The sequence below is a fragment of the Nematostella vectensis genome, chromosome 10 (genome assembly GCF_932526225.1).
Source record: "Nematostella vectensis chromosome 10, jaNemVect1.1, whole genome shotgun sequence".
Taxonomy (NCBI): Eukaryota; Metazoa; Cnidaria; class Anthozoa; order Actiniaria; family Edwardsiidae; genus Nematostella; species Nematostella vectensis.
In genome coordinates, this window is record NC_064043.1 from 8,729,278 (window position 1) to 8,747,296 (window position 18,019).

At 43.4% G+C, this 18,019-nt stretch overlaps 2 protein-coding genes across 2 annotated transcripts; one reads left to right on the plus strand and one right to left on the minus strand.

Moving 5' to 3' along the window:
• Window positions 1-9: 9 nt before the first annotated feature.
• LOC5513534 (transcription factor IIIA) lies at window positions 10-5,948 on the minus strand. The gene is made up of 11 exons (XM_001633772.3): window positions 5,795-5,948; window positions 4,886-4,989; window positions 3,432-3,519; window positions 3,010-3,098; window positions 2,567-2,643; window positions 2,250-2,327; window positions 2,116-2,162; window positions 1,961-2,044; window positions 1,294-1,389; window positions 1,121-1,168; window positions 10-551 (listed from the first exon to the last, which is right to left on the minus strand). The coding sequence occupies exons 1-11, from the start codon at window positions 5,921-5,923 to the stop codon at window positions 75-77; spliced, it is 1,317 nt and encodes a 438-aa protein (XP_001633822.1). The 5' UTR covers window positions 5,924-5,948; the 3' UTR covers window positions 10-74.
• Window positions 5,949-6,241: 293 nt separating this feature from the next.
• Window positions 6,242-16,893, plus strand: LOC5513572 (CSC1-like protein HYP1). Its single transcript, XM_048733661.1, has 12 exons — window positions 6,242-7,128; window positions 8,041-8,094; window positions 8,527-8,619; window positions 9,428-9,523; window positions 9,935-10,137; window positions 10,929-11,059; window positions 11,206-11,294; window positions 11,624-11,710; window positions 12,686-12,970; window positions 13,722-13,903; window positions 15,389-15,596; window positions 16,469-16,893. Exons 1-12 carry the CDS (start codon window positions 6,538-6,540, stop codon window positions 16,595-16,597), a joined length of 2,148 nt encoding a protein of 715 aa, XP_048589618.1. The 5' UTR covers window positions 6,242-6,537; the 3' UTR covers window positions 16,598-16,893.
• Window positions 16,894-18,019: the final 1,126 nt, after the last annotated feature.

Genomic DNA, 18,019 nt, shown 5'->3' on the forward strand with positions numbered 1-18,019 from the left:
CATGCCGTCTATGTTTCTGTTCTCTATAAACATATAATATTTTAATTTGAAACTTCAACCCCCTTTTAAGAGGTCTAGCTGCTTACAGACACCGAGCACCCGAGAGATCGCCTGCCTTTGCACCCTTCGCAGAAATGTGTTATGCTACTAGTATCATGAGGCTCCGTAATGCTGCGGATTGCTTGCTCAAGGAGATCATTACAATTTGTGTCTGCCCTCCTCTCACATATATGTTTGAGTTCGCTAGTAGGAACCGAATCCAAAGCATGATGTAAACTGCTAACTGTTGGTTTTAAACTCTTTTCCTGACTTGTGTGATGTTGTTGATCAGCTGGGTGGTGCACAGTCTCCATGTTCTGTCCTGCGTCACACTGTGGGTTACCTCTCATCTCACTTATTCTGCTTTGGCTTGGATGGTCGGGTTCGCTACCTTTAAGGGCGCTATCTTCAGAGGCAATCTGATCATCTGTTGTTTCACCATGTGAATCTTGCCCATCCACTTTTGTGTGTTTATGTTTTCTTTTTCTTTTCTTTTTAGGCTTGCACTTTTCCTGCAAAAGTGAAGAAAACAGATTTAGAAATCACAATACATAAGCTAATTATCATAGTATCATTAGCCAATTAGCATGTGAGATTTACAAGAGATGAACTGAATAACAATTAGATTCCATTGTGTTATGATGTGCAATGAAGCTTCTCATTGCCATGCTGGATGGCATTTTGGTGTCAATCAGCTTGTTTCTCGCATTCTTATTGGTTGGGTAACTTCACAAAAATATCAAAGGTGACTTAGTAGCATACTTCCCACGCCCTTCCCACAAGCAGCTGCTAAAAACCAAACCACACTTCTCATTATCATAATTGTCTCTCATTATCATCATTGTCATCATTTACTACATCATTGTCATCATTTACTACATCATTGTCATCATTATCATAATCAATCACATCATCAGTCATCACCATCACATTATATTACCATCATCGATCATCATTGACATCAACATTATCATCATCGTCATCAATATTATCATAATTGTTATCATCATCATCACCAACATCATCATCATCATCATTGGCATCAACATCATCATTTTCCCCATCATCAGATGTACTCTACCTTTTCAGCCTGTTTGTTGTGGTTTTCTAAATGCTGTTCAAGGGATTTCTAACGAAGAATGAATAAAAAAAAATGAAATATGCACTAAATCTAACCACTCATTGACTGTTACATAAATACTGATAAGCTCATCTTTGAATGGAGTTATACATTGAAAGCTGTAATCGTAATACCTTATGAGCAAAGGTCTTCTCACACCCCTCTATATGGCAGGTAAATAGCCTTTTGCCTTCATGGTAGGTCTGGATATGAACTCTTAGATTACTTGCCTAAAATAAAAGTAGTCATTCAAATAAATGGCAGAGCATTATTTTTAACATAACCACATCAGTGTTACTATTGGAGCCTATGCAAACAGTGATGTTATCCTTCACCAAATTGCCATCATTGTGACCGGTTTGCCATCTTCAACACCACCAATCAATATCTTTCTGCCAAAAATGTTTATGACTTGGCAGTAAAAACAATGCAAATAATTGATTGGTTTAGACAATTTATTGACTAATTCCCTATACCAAGATGGGATTGGGAATTTCAATTCTTATTCTACAAGTGCTGACCTTTTGTTCCTTGCAATCACCACCAAAACCATCATAACCATCATCATTACCAAAATGACTATCAAAATTACCACCACCACCTCATTATCTTCCCCATAATAATTACCATCATCAGGATAGTCCTTACCACCATTATAAGTAACACTAAGCACTTTTATAATCACCACCACTATCATCACACCAAACGTCTCCACCACCAAACACTCTTCACTATATCTACTCCATTAATACCCTTCATAAGCATCAACATTGTCATCATCAGTGGGATAACCATTTGTACCTTGGTAAACAGCTTTCCACATGTCTCCCTGGGACACTCAAACACCTTTCTGTCTGGAGCATGGATCTCTTTGTGTTTTTTCAGCTGATAAAAAAAGAGGCAGTGTGAAAAGAACAATAAACAGACACACTCAACAGCCATGTTAAACTACATACCAGATATCTAGACAAGAAAACTTTGTCACAAGTTCTACATGTGAAACCTGTCAAAAAAGATGATTATTAACAACAAGTGTACTCAAATAAAAAAGACTTAAGACTTTTAATGTACATGACAAAAGGATACTAACCATGTGAGGCAATGTGGCGTCTGAGTAAATGGAAAGAAGAAAACCTCTCTTCACAGTCTGGGTGGGAGCAAACATGTCCTACACAACAAGCAATTGAGAATTTACACAACTGAAATACATCTGACAAACTACAGAACTAGCCAAACATGCTGACACCCCACCCCTCCTCACCTATTTTAAGATATTTTGCATAAAAGAATATAAAGAAATATAAGGAAATGGATGGAAGAACATCCCCGTCTTATAACCCTTGCATACCCCTACCCTTCATTCTTAATATGCATCAATTAATGGTTTGAGGTCTTAAGTCGTGGTACCTTTTTTATGTTTCTTCATGTGTCGCAACAGTTTCTGGGTTGTTGGGAAGCTCTCATCACAGCCTGGTGACTCGCAACTAGAGGTTGACAAGTGAGATGTATTTTCTTCTCTATTCATTAGAATTACAGTACATGGCAATCCTGTTTGGAGTTTCTTTGGATATTTTAAACTTAACTCATTTTGAAAAAATGCAGACATTTTGTAAGATATAGATTAAATAGTATTGAGCCCTTTATATTGAATGGAATGGATTTCACAGTGACTGACGCAGATCTTATTGACTATTGAAATGCACATTTCATTTGCAAAGAGTTTTAAAGATTATGGAAAATTTGTTGTGTAAGTCAAATCAATAGCCTTTTAAACGCCTTGTTGCAATGTCTATCTATCAAACCTTCAACAAGGCTCTGCAACAAGACAAACTGAGCCACAGGTTTTGTACCTGAAAGGGAGCTTATTCGCATGTGTATTGTTGTGAATTCTCAACTGTTGTTTTTTCTTAAATGAAGCAGAGCATCCTTCAACATCACACTGAAAAAAATATGGAATAAACTTGTCAATTAAATGAAAATTAGGCTTCAAAAAACTAAACCAGATAGGCGAGGAAAGGGAGTGACTACCTAGGTTCCTTTAAAGCCAACTTTTAGCCAGGTCCATAAGAAAGGGGAGTACCAAGGGGGCATTTGTACCACCTTCAGAACCAAAAGTTACAATTTTAGAGTATGGACTCCACAAAACACAGTACCACAAAATTATAAATGTTTCACGAAAAGTATGCATCACCCCTGAGATTTGTCCACACAATTTTACACCCTCCCACAAAACCTTAAAGGTATGGGCCTGATATCATCCTATTGGTACAACCTTGAATGGTTGATCATGTGATCTTCTCTCATGTCTTGTTAAGTTTTGCTTCAGGGAGAATGCTACCCCACAGCCTGGAAAAGAACACCTACAAAACAGGGGAGTGATTAATACAAAACATATACTGTAAAAACACAACCTGCAGAAGCCACAGGGAGCCCAAGCTCACAGTTAGTGTTTTTTGGTTTTGTGAGAAATTCTTAATAAAAACACACAAAACTCACCAAGTGATAAGAAGTGATTATTTTAATTTTTCTGTGAAGTTTTATTTTAATTTTTCTGTGAATTTTACAAAAAATTTCGTAGAGGTAATTTTAAAATGATCACTTCTAACCACTCAGTGAGTTTCGTGTGTTTATATTAAGAATTTTTCCCTGCTAGCAGAGGCCTCTTTTCTCTGTATTTCGCTGGGCTGGAGTTCGCGAGGAGAAGACACCTCTGCCATGGGTGGCAAGTTTGTTTGATCAAACTGCCGTCCACCATCGTGGACGGGAGATCCAGAGCGCATGCTCCGTTCATTAATTACTGGCCACTATTTGAGTGACTAGCACATGCGTGAAGCGTATATCGGCTGCGGGATAAGCCCGTATTCAAAACGGCGTCCTCCGTAGAAATATCCTGCGACGAATTATAAAAGAAGCCATTCAATGCCTTATCTTCATTCAGAATTTTCTCTCTTTTGACTAACGAGTCAATCTTCCGTCTACAGGTTTTGCATATTCTTCTGGAATTAGCTGAAGTTTACCAAAAAGTTTTGCAACATTTTCTTCGAGTCCATCTGTCGATATTTACATTGAAGAAACTCGCCTGCCCAGATGTCCTGAAATTTATCGCACAAACAAGACAAAACTCGTCTTTGCTGCGTTTGCTGTTCAATCTTTTTAGTGATGTCTTAGGTGATTGAAATTGAACAGTTGTTTTCTTTTTTGAAGAGGAAAACTAACCAGAGTTTGATTCATAATTTGCGACTAAACCCATACAAAGCATATTAGCATATTGACAGCTTTCGCGCGATTGTACGGGTTTTGACAGTTGCTTATTAACGCTCACGCATACGCAAGGAAAACAGTTCCGACCCATGGCAGAGAAAATACAGAAAAAAGAGGCTTCTGCTAGCAGGGAATAAGAATTTCTCACAAAACCCAAAATACCAGTAACTGTGAGCTTGGGCTCCCTGTGCAGAAGCCCAGTAAATTTTACATGAGTTTTTGCAAAAAAAATTATATGGGGGTAGATACATAAAATCCTATGGGGGGAGGGGATGGGGGAAATTTTAAAATATGTGACAAAGTTATATGGGGAAAGAACATAAAAATATATGGGAAAAGAGCATATCGTAGTAAAGCCCTATTGATTTAACTCAATATATAAATAAACATTTGTGTGTTTCAGGAAGAGAGGACTAATCAAACCTTTATTGTGGTAGGATAGTTTTTCCCAGCTGAGCAACTTACACTAATTTCTTGGCATCATGTGAGTGTGACAACTGGTGCCTCTTCAAGTGGAAAGCTCGGTAGAAAGCCTTGTCACAGCCAGGAGACTCACACACAAATGGCCTCTGAATAGAAGACAAGTCCAAGTAATGCACCAGTCAATTAAAACCCTAGCATCCCGACCCCCAGGACATAGCGGGGAAATTTAATTCATATGTTGTGAAATACGTGTTACTTTCCCGGCCATCAGGGCCTGTGACGCTGTGAAAACCCCCAATACATGCCCTTGGTGTTTTCCGATGACGTCCCAAACTGCGACACCTTTTTTTGAGCTACCATGTTCAGTGAACTAAACTTCGGCTACACCCACTTTTGGGTCCTCTCTAGTATTTTCAGCACAGGCTATGCCAAATTTAAAAATCAACAGACATCAATAGATAGCGAGCAAACTATATTTTGAAAGATTATAATTTGAATAAGTCGGGAAAAACCAGAGAAGCCAAACGCAATTTCTGGTTCACCAATTCGCCGCCCCCTATCCCGGAGTGTTGAGGGCTTCTGTTAAATCCCCTGGACCCCGGTGGACTACAGGTGTTGAATAGGTGTTAACTCCCCCGCGTGACCGCGTTACTTCCCCGGTATGTCCCGGGGGACGGGGGGCCGGGCTGTCTATTGACTGGTGCATAAACTCCTGGTAACTTAGTCAAATAAATTCGGACACCCAACTCTCCAGTTCACATTTACACTGATATAAGGCATTTCTATAGATAAAATTATAGTAAAACACTTAGCTTAGCACCTTTTGTTGTTTACATCACGTTGAATTGAGAAATAAGAGTACACTAATCGTTTACTTGTTTACGTTAAACACGAGCTTTTATCAATCTATCCCCTCTTATCAGAAATACGCCTAAACATTGATTTACTTGCCTCTCCAGTGTGAGTTCGGATGTGTTCTACCAGCCTCCAGTTTTTGTTGAACTGTTTACCACACTCCGCGCACACATTTTTCGGTTTGTTTTCGTCCGCTGAATCACACGATTCCACCACGTCCTCCATTTTGAAATAGAGAAGCAGAGGAGGACTGGGAAGACTTGCCCTTTTTTTTATAGGGGGGGGGGGGGGGGGGGGGAGGGGGGCTCCAGAGCATGGATGGAGCCGCAAGCCCTAAGTCCCCAGGCCCGTACCCAGGGGGATGCCGCACCCTCAAGAAAAATCCTGGGTACGGGCCTGCCCCCCCCCCCCCCCCCCAAAAAAAAAAAAAAAAAAAAAAAAACACCGGCCCCATTCATGTGGTGGCAGGTTTCCCCTCAATTCTCTTATCCGTTTTGCATAATCTGAATTCTATAGAGTGAAGTGAAATCAGCCGAGACATTTAAATATGTACACATTATCAAGTCACATACTCGTTAAAAAATCACTTTTGGTAATATGCAAGCGGGCTGTAGGCAGATTGCAATAAAAAAGAATTCCTGAAATCTCTTTGCTAGCGCACATCAACTGATAAAACCCGCGTTTGTGGAATATCTCAGTCAGTCTGGTCATTGAGTCATGATAAGCGTTACTTCTACTTGACAGAAATTGATATATGCGGAGAAAACGTTACGCGCATGATTGCTTCCAGTTGGGTCACGTAGCAGGGCCACAGCACGACACGCGAGATAAACAACAACATGAATGGAACTAACAAGACTTCTCCCGATAACCAAGCTAACAGCGTAGGGGTATTCCTAGTGTCCTTAGCAATCAATGGAGGGTTTGCTCTGATTCTTTTTACGCTATTCAGCTTCCTGAGGCTAAGGATAAAGCGACTTTATTCGCCGAGACTTCTGCTCAATGATACTCTAACTCCGCAAAAATATAACAATTCCTTCTTTGGGTGGCTGCTTCTTTCAAAAGCCGCAGATGATGACACCATCTTCGAGGAAGCAGGAATCGACGCTCTCGTATACATGCGCTTTATCAAACTTTGCATTAAGATTTCAATTGTCCTTCTGCCGTATGGCATTGTTGTGTTGATCCCACTAAATGTCTACGGAGGACTAGAGAAGCCCTTGAGTGGTCTGGATGTGCTGACGATGTCTAACTTAGCGGAGAAGGCCTCCAAAGGTTGGGCTCACTTGATTGCAGTGTGGGGCTACACGCTCATCATATGCTATCTACTGTACCAGGAATGGGGGGTGTACATAAGCTACAGACAGAAACACCTCGCCGTCGGCCTACCTAATCAGTACGCAGTGTTCGTCAGAGAGCTGTCCCCAAAGGTAAGTGAAAGGAAGAATTTGCATATTTAAGAATCCATTCAACTTTTAGCAACTCTCAGTATTATAAGGAAGTTTTAAGGTTCAAAAGACACATGATAAATTGTCATTCCTTTTTGTAGATCTGAAACACCTTCAGAGCACACCGACACAGTTTAGATTTCCCGAATAACTATTCATTAAAAAAAAGAATTTGGGGGGAATTTTATCCGATAAAGATATTTTCTCGTCGCAAGATCTCAGCGAGGAGATGATTATAATTATAATTTAACATGTTTTTAAAGTGAATCACTTTCGATTTTTTCTCGTCTCATTCGGTACTTGTATTGTTCTTACACGAACCTACATGCTAGTTTAGTTTTTAGTTTATTGGCTTTGTCACACAAAATACTACGGTTTACAATAGGAAATAAACAAAATAAAGAAAATAAGAAACAATGTGACTGGAGAAGAAAACAGGGCGTAAGCCCCAATTGAAATTCTTTGAATTTCAATTGGGGCTTACGTGAAGGGAGACTATTCCAAAGTTTGACAGTTCTAGGGAAATACGAATTCCTGTAATAATTTTGGTTGTGAGTGGAAAAAAGGCGGTAATTGTTAGGATGGTAATTTCGAGTATTGTATCGGGACGTGGCTGGAGAGAGAAGGCTAGCTAAACTAATGCTCACATCACCATTTTTTATTTTAAATAACAGAACTAGATCGGTTATGTCTCTTCGATATTCTAATGGGAGGAGCTTAAGAGTTTTCAGCCTGCGTATGGCCATGGGGAATTCTCTACATGCAAGACAAAATATAACAATTTTACTACGATAAAACTGATACACGCTGTCTCTATAAGATGAGAGACGGTTGCCAAGGGTTACTGGTCGAACGGGAAAGAACGTCTTAATTCTAATGTTTTTATTTGTTTAGCTGCTGGACAAGTCGATACTCAGTAAATACATGGAAGCCCTTTTTCCAGGACAGGTAATAACCATAAATGAAAACTACCCCTTTTGATCTGCAGTCTTCATCTCCAGAGTCATTTCCAGATAATTGCTGGTTTTATACAAGAAAAAAATGTGAAAAAAGAGGTTATTTGAAGGCGATGATGTTACACATCACATTTTTTCCTGCCCGTGATGCTTTGCTTTTCCTTACTGGCGATGTACTGCGCATCTTTGAGGACCTAGTATGAGTCTGCATTATCTTCAGGCTTTGTCTCTTTTCTATTACGTCACATATCCGAGATAATGGCTGCCTTGACTGGTGTCAGTGAAATGATTGACGGTGTGAATTGAAGAAGATCGCCATTTTACGGGAAAACTTGTCACTAGTTGGCGAGTTAATTGATGTAATTTTTCTTCTGTTTCCTGTATTTGCCTGTGATATTTATGAGTTATTTTCGCCTTTTTTCAGGTTTCGGAAGCCATTATTGTACAAAATCTTAAAAAGTGGGTCGCTCTGATAGGCAAGCATGACGCCGCAGTGCTGAGCCTCGAGAAGGCCAGGGTAGGAATGGCATGCAGACATAGCAATGCGAACATCCAAAAACGAATGGTCCTACCCTTTTTTCTCTTTTCCCTACCCCCCCCCCCCCCCCCCGTTTCAAACATGGGGAGTCCCTATAACATACATACATACTTTATATTTGGTCTTTACACAGATTGTGTACATAAGATGAGTTCCAAATAACATTGAAATATTTTCACGTGCGATGAAGGACAACAACGTCATTGTGCTTCGTAACGAAGTGATTTTGGCAATAAATTTTGCTATTATTTTTTGAAGTTTTGTCGGTGGATTAATGAGGAGGAGGAAGAAGCCATTTCCTGACATTCGATTGATATTAATGTTTTTTGCCATTTGTATGTTTGTGAAAAGTTCGGCTCTTTCATCACAAAATTTGGGGCATCTTGTCAGGGAATGAACCTCATCCTTCACCTCACCGGTTGTGCAGATAGGGCATATCCTCACATTTGAGTTTTTATAAGGTTTTCGATAACGCACAGCCCCACAACCTTCCACTTTGGCGTTCATGCCTTCGTTATCCTTTGGGGTGACACAGTGGCCGTTGTTTATTTAACCAGGTTCCCTATCCATCCCTTATTTCTGCTTCTGGATTGTAGGGTCCTATTATTTGTTTGTCTCTAGATTGTTTGATTAATTGATTGATTGTAACTTGTTTACTCATTGGTTTGGAATAGAGTAAATGACTGCAGTTTATCGTATTTATTGCACCAAGTTACCTCAGTTTATTACTTGCAGTAGTGAATGTTAATATGACTCAGTGCTGATATATAAAAAATACGCTTTTAAGCATCAACTTCTGACGAAGGGGGACCGGCCAAAACACAGGCCCAAATGCTGCGGAGAGAAGACGGATTCCATCACGTTTCACGAAAATAACCTAAAGGTATGACTCGTCGTTACACTAGTACATTGCGCGTACGAAGGACACACCCATCCGACTCAGGAACCGAATCGGCGTTCCCCCACCTATTTCTTATGTCGTTGATTGGTGCTCAGACAATTAGAGTTGCCCGAGTTATCCTGGAAGGGCATGCGATGATTACAATTTCCTTAAACCACATAGAGAATCTCTCATCAATCTTTATATGCTCTCCTTCTTGGTATTAATTAAGAGTTGTTTATCTCTCTATTAATCTGTGGTTTCTATATGTAACACCTATACCCGCTAACACGCCGAGAACGATACAGCGCCTTTAATACAAGATATGTGAAGCATCTCATGCTTTCTGGTTGCCATGCCAATCAGTTTTGCGTCAGCAATGCGTCATTCCGATTCGCCATCGTTTGTCGTCAGGTGATGCAGGGTCGGTTAGAGGACGAGTTGCGTTGCGACCATCCCAGCATCCCTTGCGCGTTTATTGTGTTCAAGTCCCTGCAGTCAGCGAGTGTGGCGGCGCAAGTTCTGTGGGACGAGGACGGTATGCTAATGAACGTACAGCCGGCACCAGACAAGGATGACGTCATATGGGGGAACCTCACCGTCGTCCTTGCTTCAAGGTAAACATGACGTCACATGGAAGACCTCAACATCGCGCATGCTTAATGGTAAGCGAAACATGACGTCATAATTTAGGAGACCTCATCATCGCACTCGCGTCAAGGTAAGCGAAACATGAAGTCATAATTTGGGAGACCTCACCATCGCACTCGCTTCAAGGTGAGCGAGACATGACGTCATAATTTGGGAGACCTCACCATCGCACTCGCTTCAAGGTGAGCGAAACATGACGTCATATTTTGGGAGACCTCACCATCGCACTCGCTTCAAGGTGAGCAAAACATGACGTCATAATTTGGGAGACCTCACCATCGCACTCGCGTCAAGGTGAGCGAAACATGACGTCATAATTTGGGAGACCTCACCATCGCACTCGCTTCAAGATAAGCGAAACATGACGTCATAATTTGGGAGACCTCACCATCGCACTCGCTTCAAGGTAAGCGAAATATGACGTCATAACTTGGGAGACCTCATCATCGCACTCGCTTCAAGGTAAGCGAAACATGACGTCATAATTTGGGAGACCTCATCATCGTATCGCTTCATACGGGAGACCACACCTTCGCCAAACATGACATATGCGACAGGTCGCACCAAGGAAACGGGAGGTAAAAAGACGTCAGTTAAAGGAGCATCCTGGGGCGTCATATTTGCTTAGATGTCTGTATTGTCTGGTTGTTCATTTTCTATTGTCTCTCTCTGGTCCGCAGTATCGTGTCGTTGGACATCGTATTGTCCGTATATTCGTTGTCTCGTTGTTCATTTGTTGTGGTCTCTCTCTCTCCAGACTGGCCCGTAGTATCGTATCGTGGGGCATCATATTTGCTTTGATGTTTTTTTGGGCAATCCCCACTGGCTTTGTGTCATCGCTTATCGAACTCGACAACTTGGAGAAATACATCCCATCGATCACCTCCTGTAAGTACTGTAGCGTAGCGTCCTTTAAGTGCCCGTCATCCCCCACCCCCTCTCCAAACACACACATAGGAAATACATGTGAATAGTGTTTCGTTCCTTAAATCCTCTATTTTTAAACAGCTTAACTATAATACCTTGCTTTTCAGTCATAGGCAACTATCCGTTCTTGAACTCGCTTATTAAAGGATATCTATCCAGCGTGGTGTTGACTCTGTTCTTCTTGATTCTGCCCTGGGTATGTATCCACGTGATCTTAATATAATCAAGTAATCATTGTCCAGCGGCATTACCGACTATACTAGGACACAATAAGATCATTTAGTGGCGCGCGCATGCGTATACTAGATGTCATAATTTCTGTGTTCTCTCTGTCTTAGGGTGACTAAGAGCTAACCTTCCGGAAAAGTGTGCGCGGGTGGTATTTTAACATTAGGTTTTTTCCCTGTGCACGTTTGATGGTTATCCTTTTCATGACGTCTTCTCTAAATGTTGAATTAAAATAAGACTAGAGGTGACCGAAAATAGCCTGGGGACGAGGCTAGCTAACTGCTCACGTGTTGACAGATAATGCATCTCATCACACGAAGAGAAGGGCTCGCGTCGCGGACGGAAGAGGACAAATCCGTCCTTGGTCGACTGTTCCTATTCAAGGTAAACTTTTAGAGTTACGCCACTCAAGCTTCTTTGATACAGTAGAAAGCATTGAAAGGCTAGAGAAATGGTTACGCCATAAAAATTGTCTTTGATACAGTCAAAAGCATTGAAAGGCTAGAGAAATGGTTACGCCATAAAAATTGTCTTTGATACAGTCAAAAGCATTGAAAGGCTAGAGAAATGGCTACGCCATAAAATTATCTTTGATACAGTAGAAAGCATTGAAAGGCTAGAGAAATGGTTACGCTATAAAATTGTCTTTGATACAGTCAAAAGCATTGAAAGGCTAGAGAAATGGTTACGCCATAAAATTGTCTTTGATACAGTCAAAAGCATTGAAAGGCTAGAGAAATGGTTACGCCATAAAATTGTCTTTGATACAGTCAAAAGCATTGAAAGGCTAGAGAAATGGTTACACCATAAAATTGTCTTTGATACAGTCAAAAGCATTGAAAGTCTAGAGAAATGGTTACGCCATAAAATTGTCTTTGATACAGTAGAAAGCATTGAAAGGCTAGAGAAATGGTTACGCCATAAAATTGTCTTTGATACAGTAGAAAGGCTTTTAGGACAAGTGAAAGGGTTGTGTTACCCAACTCTTTTTGATACAGTCAAAAGCATTTAAGGGATACAGAAATGGTTACACCACAAAAATGTCTTTGATGATACAGTGGAAAGAAAAAGAAAGAGTTGCCTCACCCAACTGTCTTTGATACAGTAAAAAGCCCTTTAGGGAAAGAGATACAGTAGAAAGCATACCTGTGTACAGCCGTCTTGTGCCCCCTCTAAAAATTAGCGCCTACAGATGGCTTGGGAACTTTGGCCTTTCCTCGGCTCGGCTATGTCCCGAAAAAATGAAACGTACATTTTGGGCCTGAAACGTACATTTTGGGCCTGATCAGGCCATTTTTATTGGTGCTTAGCCCTCCTCTTGTCAGTTTGTCTAATTGATCAATTATAAATACTCCACAGATAATCAACCAATTCCTGTTCGTCGCACTCGCCAGTTCAGCTCTTAGCAAACTAGAAGAAATGATAGAGAGCCCGAAGAAAATCCCAGAATTCCTCGCACGCACTTTGCCAAGCCAATCTACTTTCTTCATAATGTTCATCGTGCTCAACTCGCTGACCGGTTTCTCGTTTGAAATCATCCGCGTATTCGATCTGCTGGTGCTGTGTGTCACGAAATGCATCTCGCGAACCCCGAGGGAGAAGAGGACCTCATGGGAGCCGCCCAGGGCTAACTATGATGTAGAGGTGAGAGTTGATCTAGGGTATGAGGATTGGGTTGCACGATCGCATGAGGGGGGAGGGGGGGTTATGAGGATTGGGTTGCACGACCGCATGAGGGGGGGAGGGGGTTAAAGTAGGGATCAATTTTAGGACTTTTGGGGTGGGGAGGGTGTGGTGTCCACGCCTTCCTTGGATTCCTGGAAATATCGAAACATATCGAGTGTCAATTCTCCCATATTTCCATTCGATTCGGTTGTCCGCTTGTCATATAAGACATCAATTTGCACTGAAATAGAGTGGTTTGCAACTACAGTTTTCAAAAACTGTACTAAACCTAAGTTAGGTTTAGTACCAAACCTTCAAAGCTGCGATCTCATTTGCACGTGCGTCGCGCCTATCTAATTTTTATTTCACAAATTTGCTAACTAGAAGCATTGGTGATTATGTTCGCCAACGATCAAATCGATGGCACGTTTTGAAGGGGCTCCTAAACGGGTTTCAATTTGAATGAATTTTTGAAAGCAATTACCCGGGAGAGGCCTTAAAGAGTCAAATTTCGGATCTGGGGATGTAGGTGGTAGAAAGTGTAAAATTTGCCGCCTTGATAAATGAATATATTACCTGTACCTTGACTTCACGTCAGTAAAGACTACTCCATGCAATTTACATTCGCGAGTGTGATTTGAAATTTTCCTCTCGCAAAACTATTTTTGCACATTGCCGCCCCTCGCCCTCGTGTTGGTTATGGTCCAACATGGCGTTCTTGTTGTTTTAGTTGTCCGAGCACATGTTGACGATCATGATTGGTTTGACGTATTGCGTGCTGGCACCTCTCATCGTCCTGTTTGTCTTGCTCTACTTCATTCTTGGGTACATCGTGTGGATCCACCAAGTCCTGTGTGTCTACACGGCAACGTATAACTCAGGCGGGCAGCTCTGGCCGGTCATATTTGAGAGGTATAATCCCACAACTGATTTCGCCCTTCCCCCCGTCCCACCCCCCTTGTATCATCCACCAACTGATACACCCTCCCCCCCGTCCCATCCCCCTGTATCACCCACCAACTGATACAACCTCCCCCCCGTCCCACCCCCCTGTATCACCCACCAACTGATTTCACCTTCGCCCCCGTCCCAACCCCTTGTATCACCCACCAACTGATACACCCTCCCCCCCGTCCCATCCCCCTGTATCACCCACCAACTGATACAACCTCCCCCCCGTCCCATCCCCCTGTATCACCCACCAACTGATTTCACCTTCGCCCCCGTCCCAACCCCTTGTATCACCCACCAACTGATACACCCTCCCCCCCGTCCCAACCCCCTGTATCACCCACCAACTGATACACCCTCCCCCTCCCCGTCCCATCCCCCTGTTTCACCCACCAACTGATATACCCTCCCCCCCATCCCACCCCCCTGTATCACCCACCAACTGATACACCCTCCCCCCGTCCCACCCCCCTTGTATCACCCAACAACTGATACAACCTTCCCCCCCCCATCCCCGTCCCACCTCCCTGTATCACCCACCAACTGATACACCCTCCCCCCCGTCCCACCCCCCTTGTATCACCCACCAACTGATACAACCTCCCCCCCCCCCCGTCCCACCTCCCTGTATCACCCACCAACTGATACACCCTCCCCCCCCCGTCCCATCCCCCTGTATCACCCACCAACTGATACACCCTCCCCCCCCGTCCCACCCCCCTGTATCACCCACCAACTGATACACCCTCCCCCCCGTCCCACACCCCCTGTATCACCCACCAACTGATACACCCTCCCCCCCGTCCCACCCCCTGTATCACCCACCAACTGATACACCCTCCCCCCGTCCCACCCCCCTTGTATCACCCACCAACTGATACACCCTCCCCCCCGTCCCACCCCACTGTATCACCCACCAACTGATACACCCCCCCCCCCCCGTCCCACCCCCTGTATCACCCACCAACTGATACACCCTCCCCCCCCCGTCCCATCCCCCTTTATCACCCACCAACTGATACACCCTCCCCCCGTTCCACCCCCCTTGTACACCCACCAACTGATACACCCTCCCCCCCCCCCGTCCCATCCCCCTGTATCACCCACCAACTGATACACCCTCCCCCCGTCCCATCCCCCTGTATCACCCACCAACTGATACACCCTCCCCCCCGTCCCAATCCCCTGTATCACCCACCAACTGGTACACCCTCCCCCCGTCCCATCCCCCTGTATCACCCACCAACTGATACACCCTCCCCCCCCCCCCCCAGTCCCAATCCCCTGTATCACCCACCAACTGATCACATCCTCTTCCACGTACCCCTCAGTCCCTCCCGCATTATGACCCCACCCCATACCCTGTTTCCCCGCCAGAAAGGTCGCAAGCCCAATCATCTTCATCTCCCCCTGCATCATCATACCTCACGTGTGTTCCTTCGCCAGGATGGTTGCTAGCCTTGTTATCTTCCATATCCTGATGGTCGGATTCTTTGGCCTCAAGAAATTCGTCATCGTCCCTTTGCTGGTACTTCCGCTTCCGGTTATCACAATCCTGTTTTACCTGTTCATGGTGAAGTACTTTTACCGTGCCTCGGCGCATCTGTCGCAGGAGATGGCGAGTCGTGTATCCCCTGATGCTAATGCGATACAGGTATTAACTCTACAATACATCGATCAGTGTGACCCGCGTACTTTTAAAACCCGGCAAGAAAAATGCCCCCTTTTTGTTTTCTTCGGGGAAATTTTAAGTGTATCTAATTGGTACAGCAGGCCCGTACCCAGGGGGGTGCAGGGGGTGGGAACGAACCCCCCCCCACAAGGGCCAAAAGTCCACTTTTGGTTCTCAATAGACCGCTATTTGTAGACAAAACTAAGAACCATAAGCTAGATCCCTCTGGTATGTAGCCAAATCCAAAAATAAACGTCCCGTGGAGATACTGAAAAGGCATGCTTCAAAGGCAGCCTTGGTGGTTAGATTTTTATCAGAGAACTCCCTCCCTCCCCCTCCCCCCCGGAAAAATTAGATCCACTTTTTAGGATTTCGCACCCCCCCCCCCCCCCCCAAGAAAAATCCTGGGTACGGGCCTGTACAGGTAGTGTAGATGGCTACGCTAACAATTTTTAGTTGACGACTGTATTTGTTGGCATCTACACTAGCAATTTTTCATGTGTGACAATTTTTAATTGCCGAGAAAAAGCAAACGTGCTAGCTTTTGAGCAACTATAGTTGCCACATAAAAATTGCCAACTTTGCTCCATCTACACTAGCAAATAAAAATTGTCTTAAACATAAAATTTGTAGTGTAGATGGGGCTTTAGTTATATCTCAAGCTTCCCGCTCTCCCACCCTACTTGGTACATTATATTCTTTGTATTTTATCCCCCCCAGGTAAAAAGTCAGATATGAAATGGTGGGCCCCTTATAAGACTCCCCTTATCGGCCATTAGTTCCCCGAAAGCAACAACATGTTGGAGCTATGGTTTAGAAATTAGTTTCAAAATGTTTTTATTTTTTATTTTTAGCTGGCATGCGAAGTCTATAGACGCAAGAATAAGGTCCCGTCTTTGTTCGCATTGAGCACAGACCCGCCTGAAATGGAAGGCGAAAGTGAGGGGAACGACAGTACTCTCCGGGAAAATCAAGAACTGTAGACGGATGATGACATGTAGATTGACAGTTCGAATCCGCAAGCTATATCTCAGGAATAATGAGGAGTAATTTAAGGGGAATAATTTGATGCTTAGGAGCTAGGTTTTATATTTTCCCATTACTTCGGCTATTTTTCGTATAACGTTTTGTAATTTAGAGCGTTATATGCTGTGACCTTTCGTCACAGTAAACACATAACAGTAACGGTTAAGGATAACAAGAATCGTTATTATTTAACAAATATGAACTTGTGTCTTTATAAATTGATAAATTAAGAGAATAAACATATTTTTGTGTATATTTGGAATTGCTTTCTGCAGTTTTGTAGAAAAAAATAGTCCGAGAATCCCCCAGACCCAAGACGGGCATCTACCCTCCCCCCACCCTCGACGGCAAGTCTTCCAGGACCCCAGACCTGTCTTATACGGTTACGCCACGCACAGCTCGCTGAGATATGGGGTGAAAAATATCGGGGTCTTTTTCTTGCTCGTGTCTCTTGGGAATTAGCGTGTTGCTATAGTAATGAGCCATGTCGTCATTGTGCTCAGCACACTTTGTCTAGTTCTATACTACCGCCTTCAGCATGTGTTTTTCTTTGTTAAGTCACGCACGTGCATAGGCAACAATAAGACAGGCACCCACCCCCCCTCACCCTCGACGGCAAGTCTTGGCTATGCGCCTGCAGTATGACCGAGAGAAAAAAAGTCAAGCTCCATAGGTCGAGGATCGAACCTCATCCAGATTCACATGAAATGAGAAAAAATAAACCATACTTTTAGACATGCGCTGAAACGCCGTATGGCAGCTAAAGCTTTACGGATAGGCTGGAGATTTCGGCCCCAGCACCGCTATCTAGCGAACTGTACAACACAAAGGAACCTGAGGTACCCGCGCATAATTGGGAGGCACTAACCAGGATCCCAGACCTGTCTTATACGGTTACGCCACGCGCAGCTCGCTGAGATATGGAGTGAAAAATATCGGGGTCTTTTCCTTGCTCGTGTCTCTTGGGAATTAGCGTGTTGCTATAGTAATGAGCCATGTCGTCATCGTGTTCAGCACACTTTGTCTAGTTCTATACGACCGCCTTCAGCATGTGTTTTTCTTTGTTAAGTCACGCACGTGCATAGGCAACAATAGTAGAATAAATCTTGCATGACTAAGTGGACAGATGTTTTATGTACTTATGTTTTTGTGCTAAAGGTTTCGCATGCTACTATTCTCGAATATTTGGCAAATATAATGTTACACTTATTGCTGTCACCGTCATCAAGGCGCAAGGAACAGTTTATTTTTTCACGACAGGGCCGTAACAGGCGGTGGGGCCATTTGCCCCCCTCCCCATTATTCGACCGATATCCATCTATTATTTTTTTTGGAGGGGAGCAGGAGGGGGAGGGGCACGCCCCCACGTCTGCCTAACA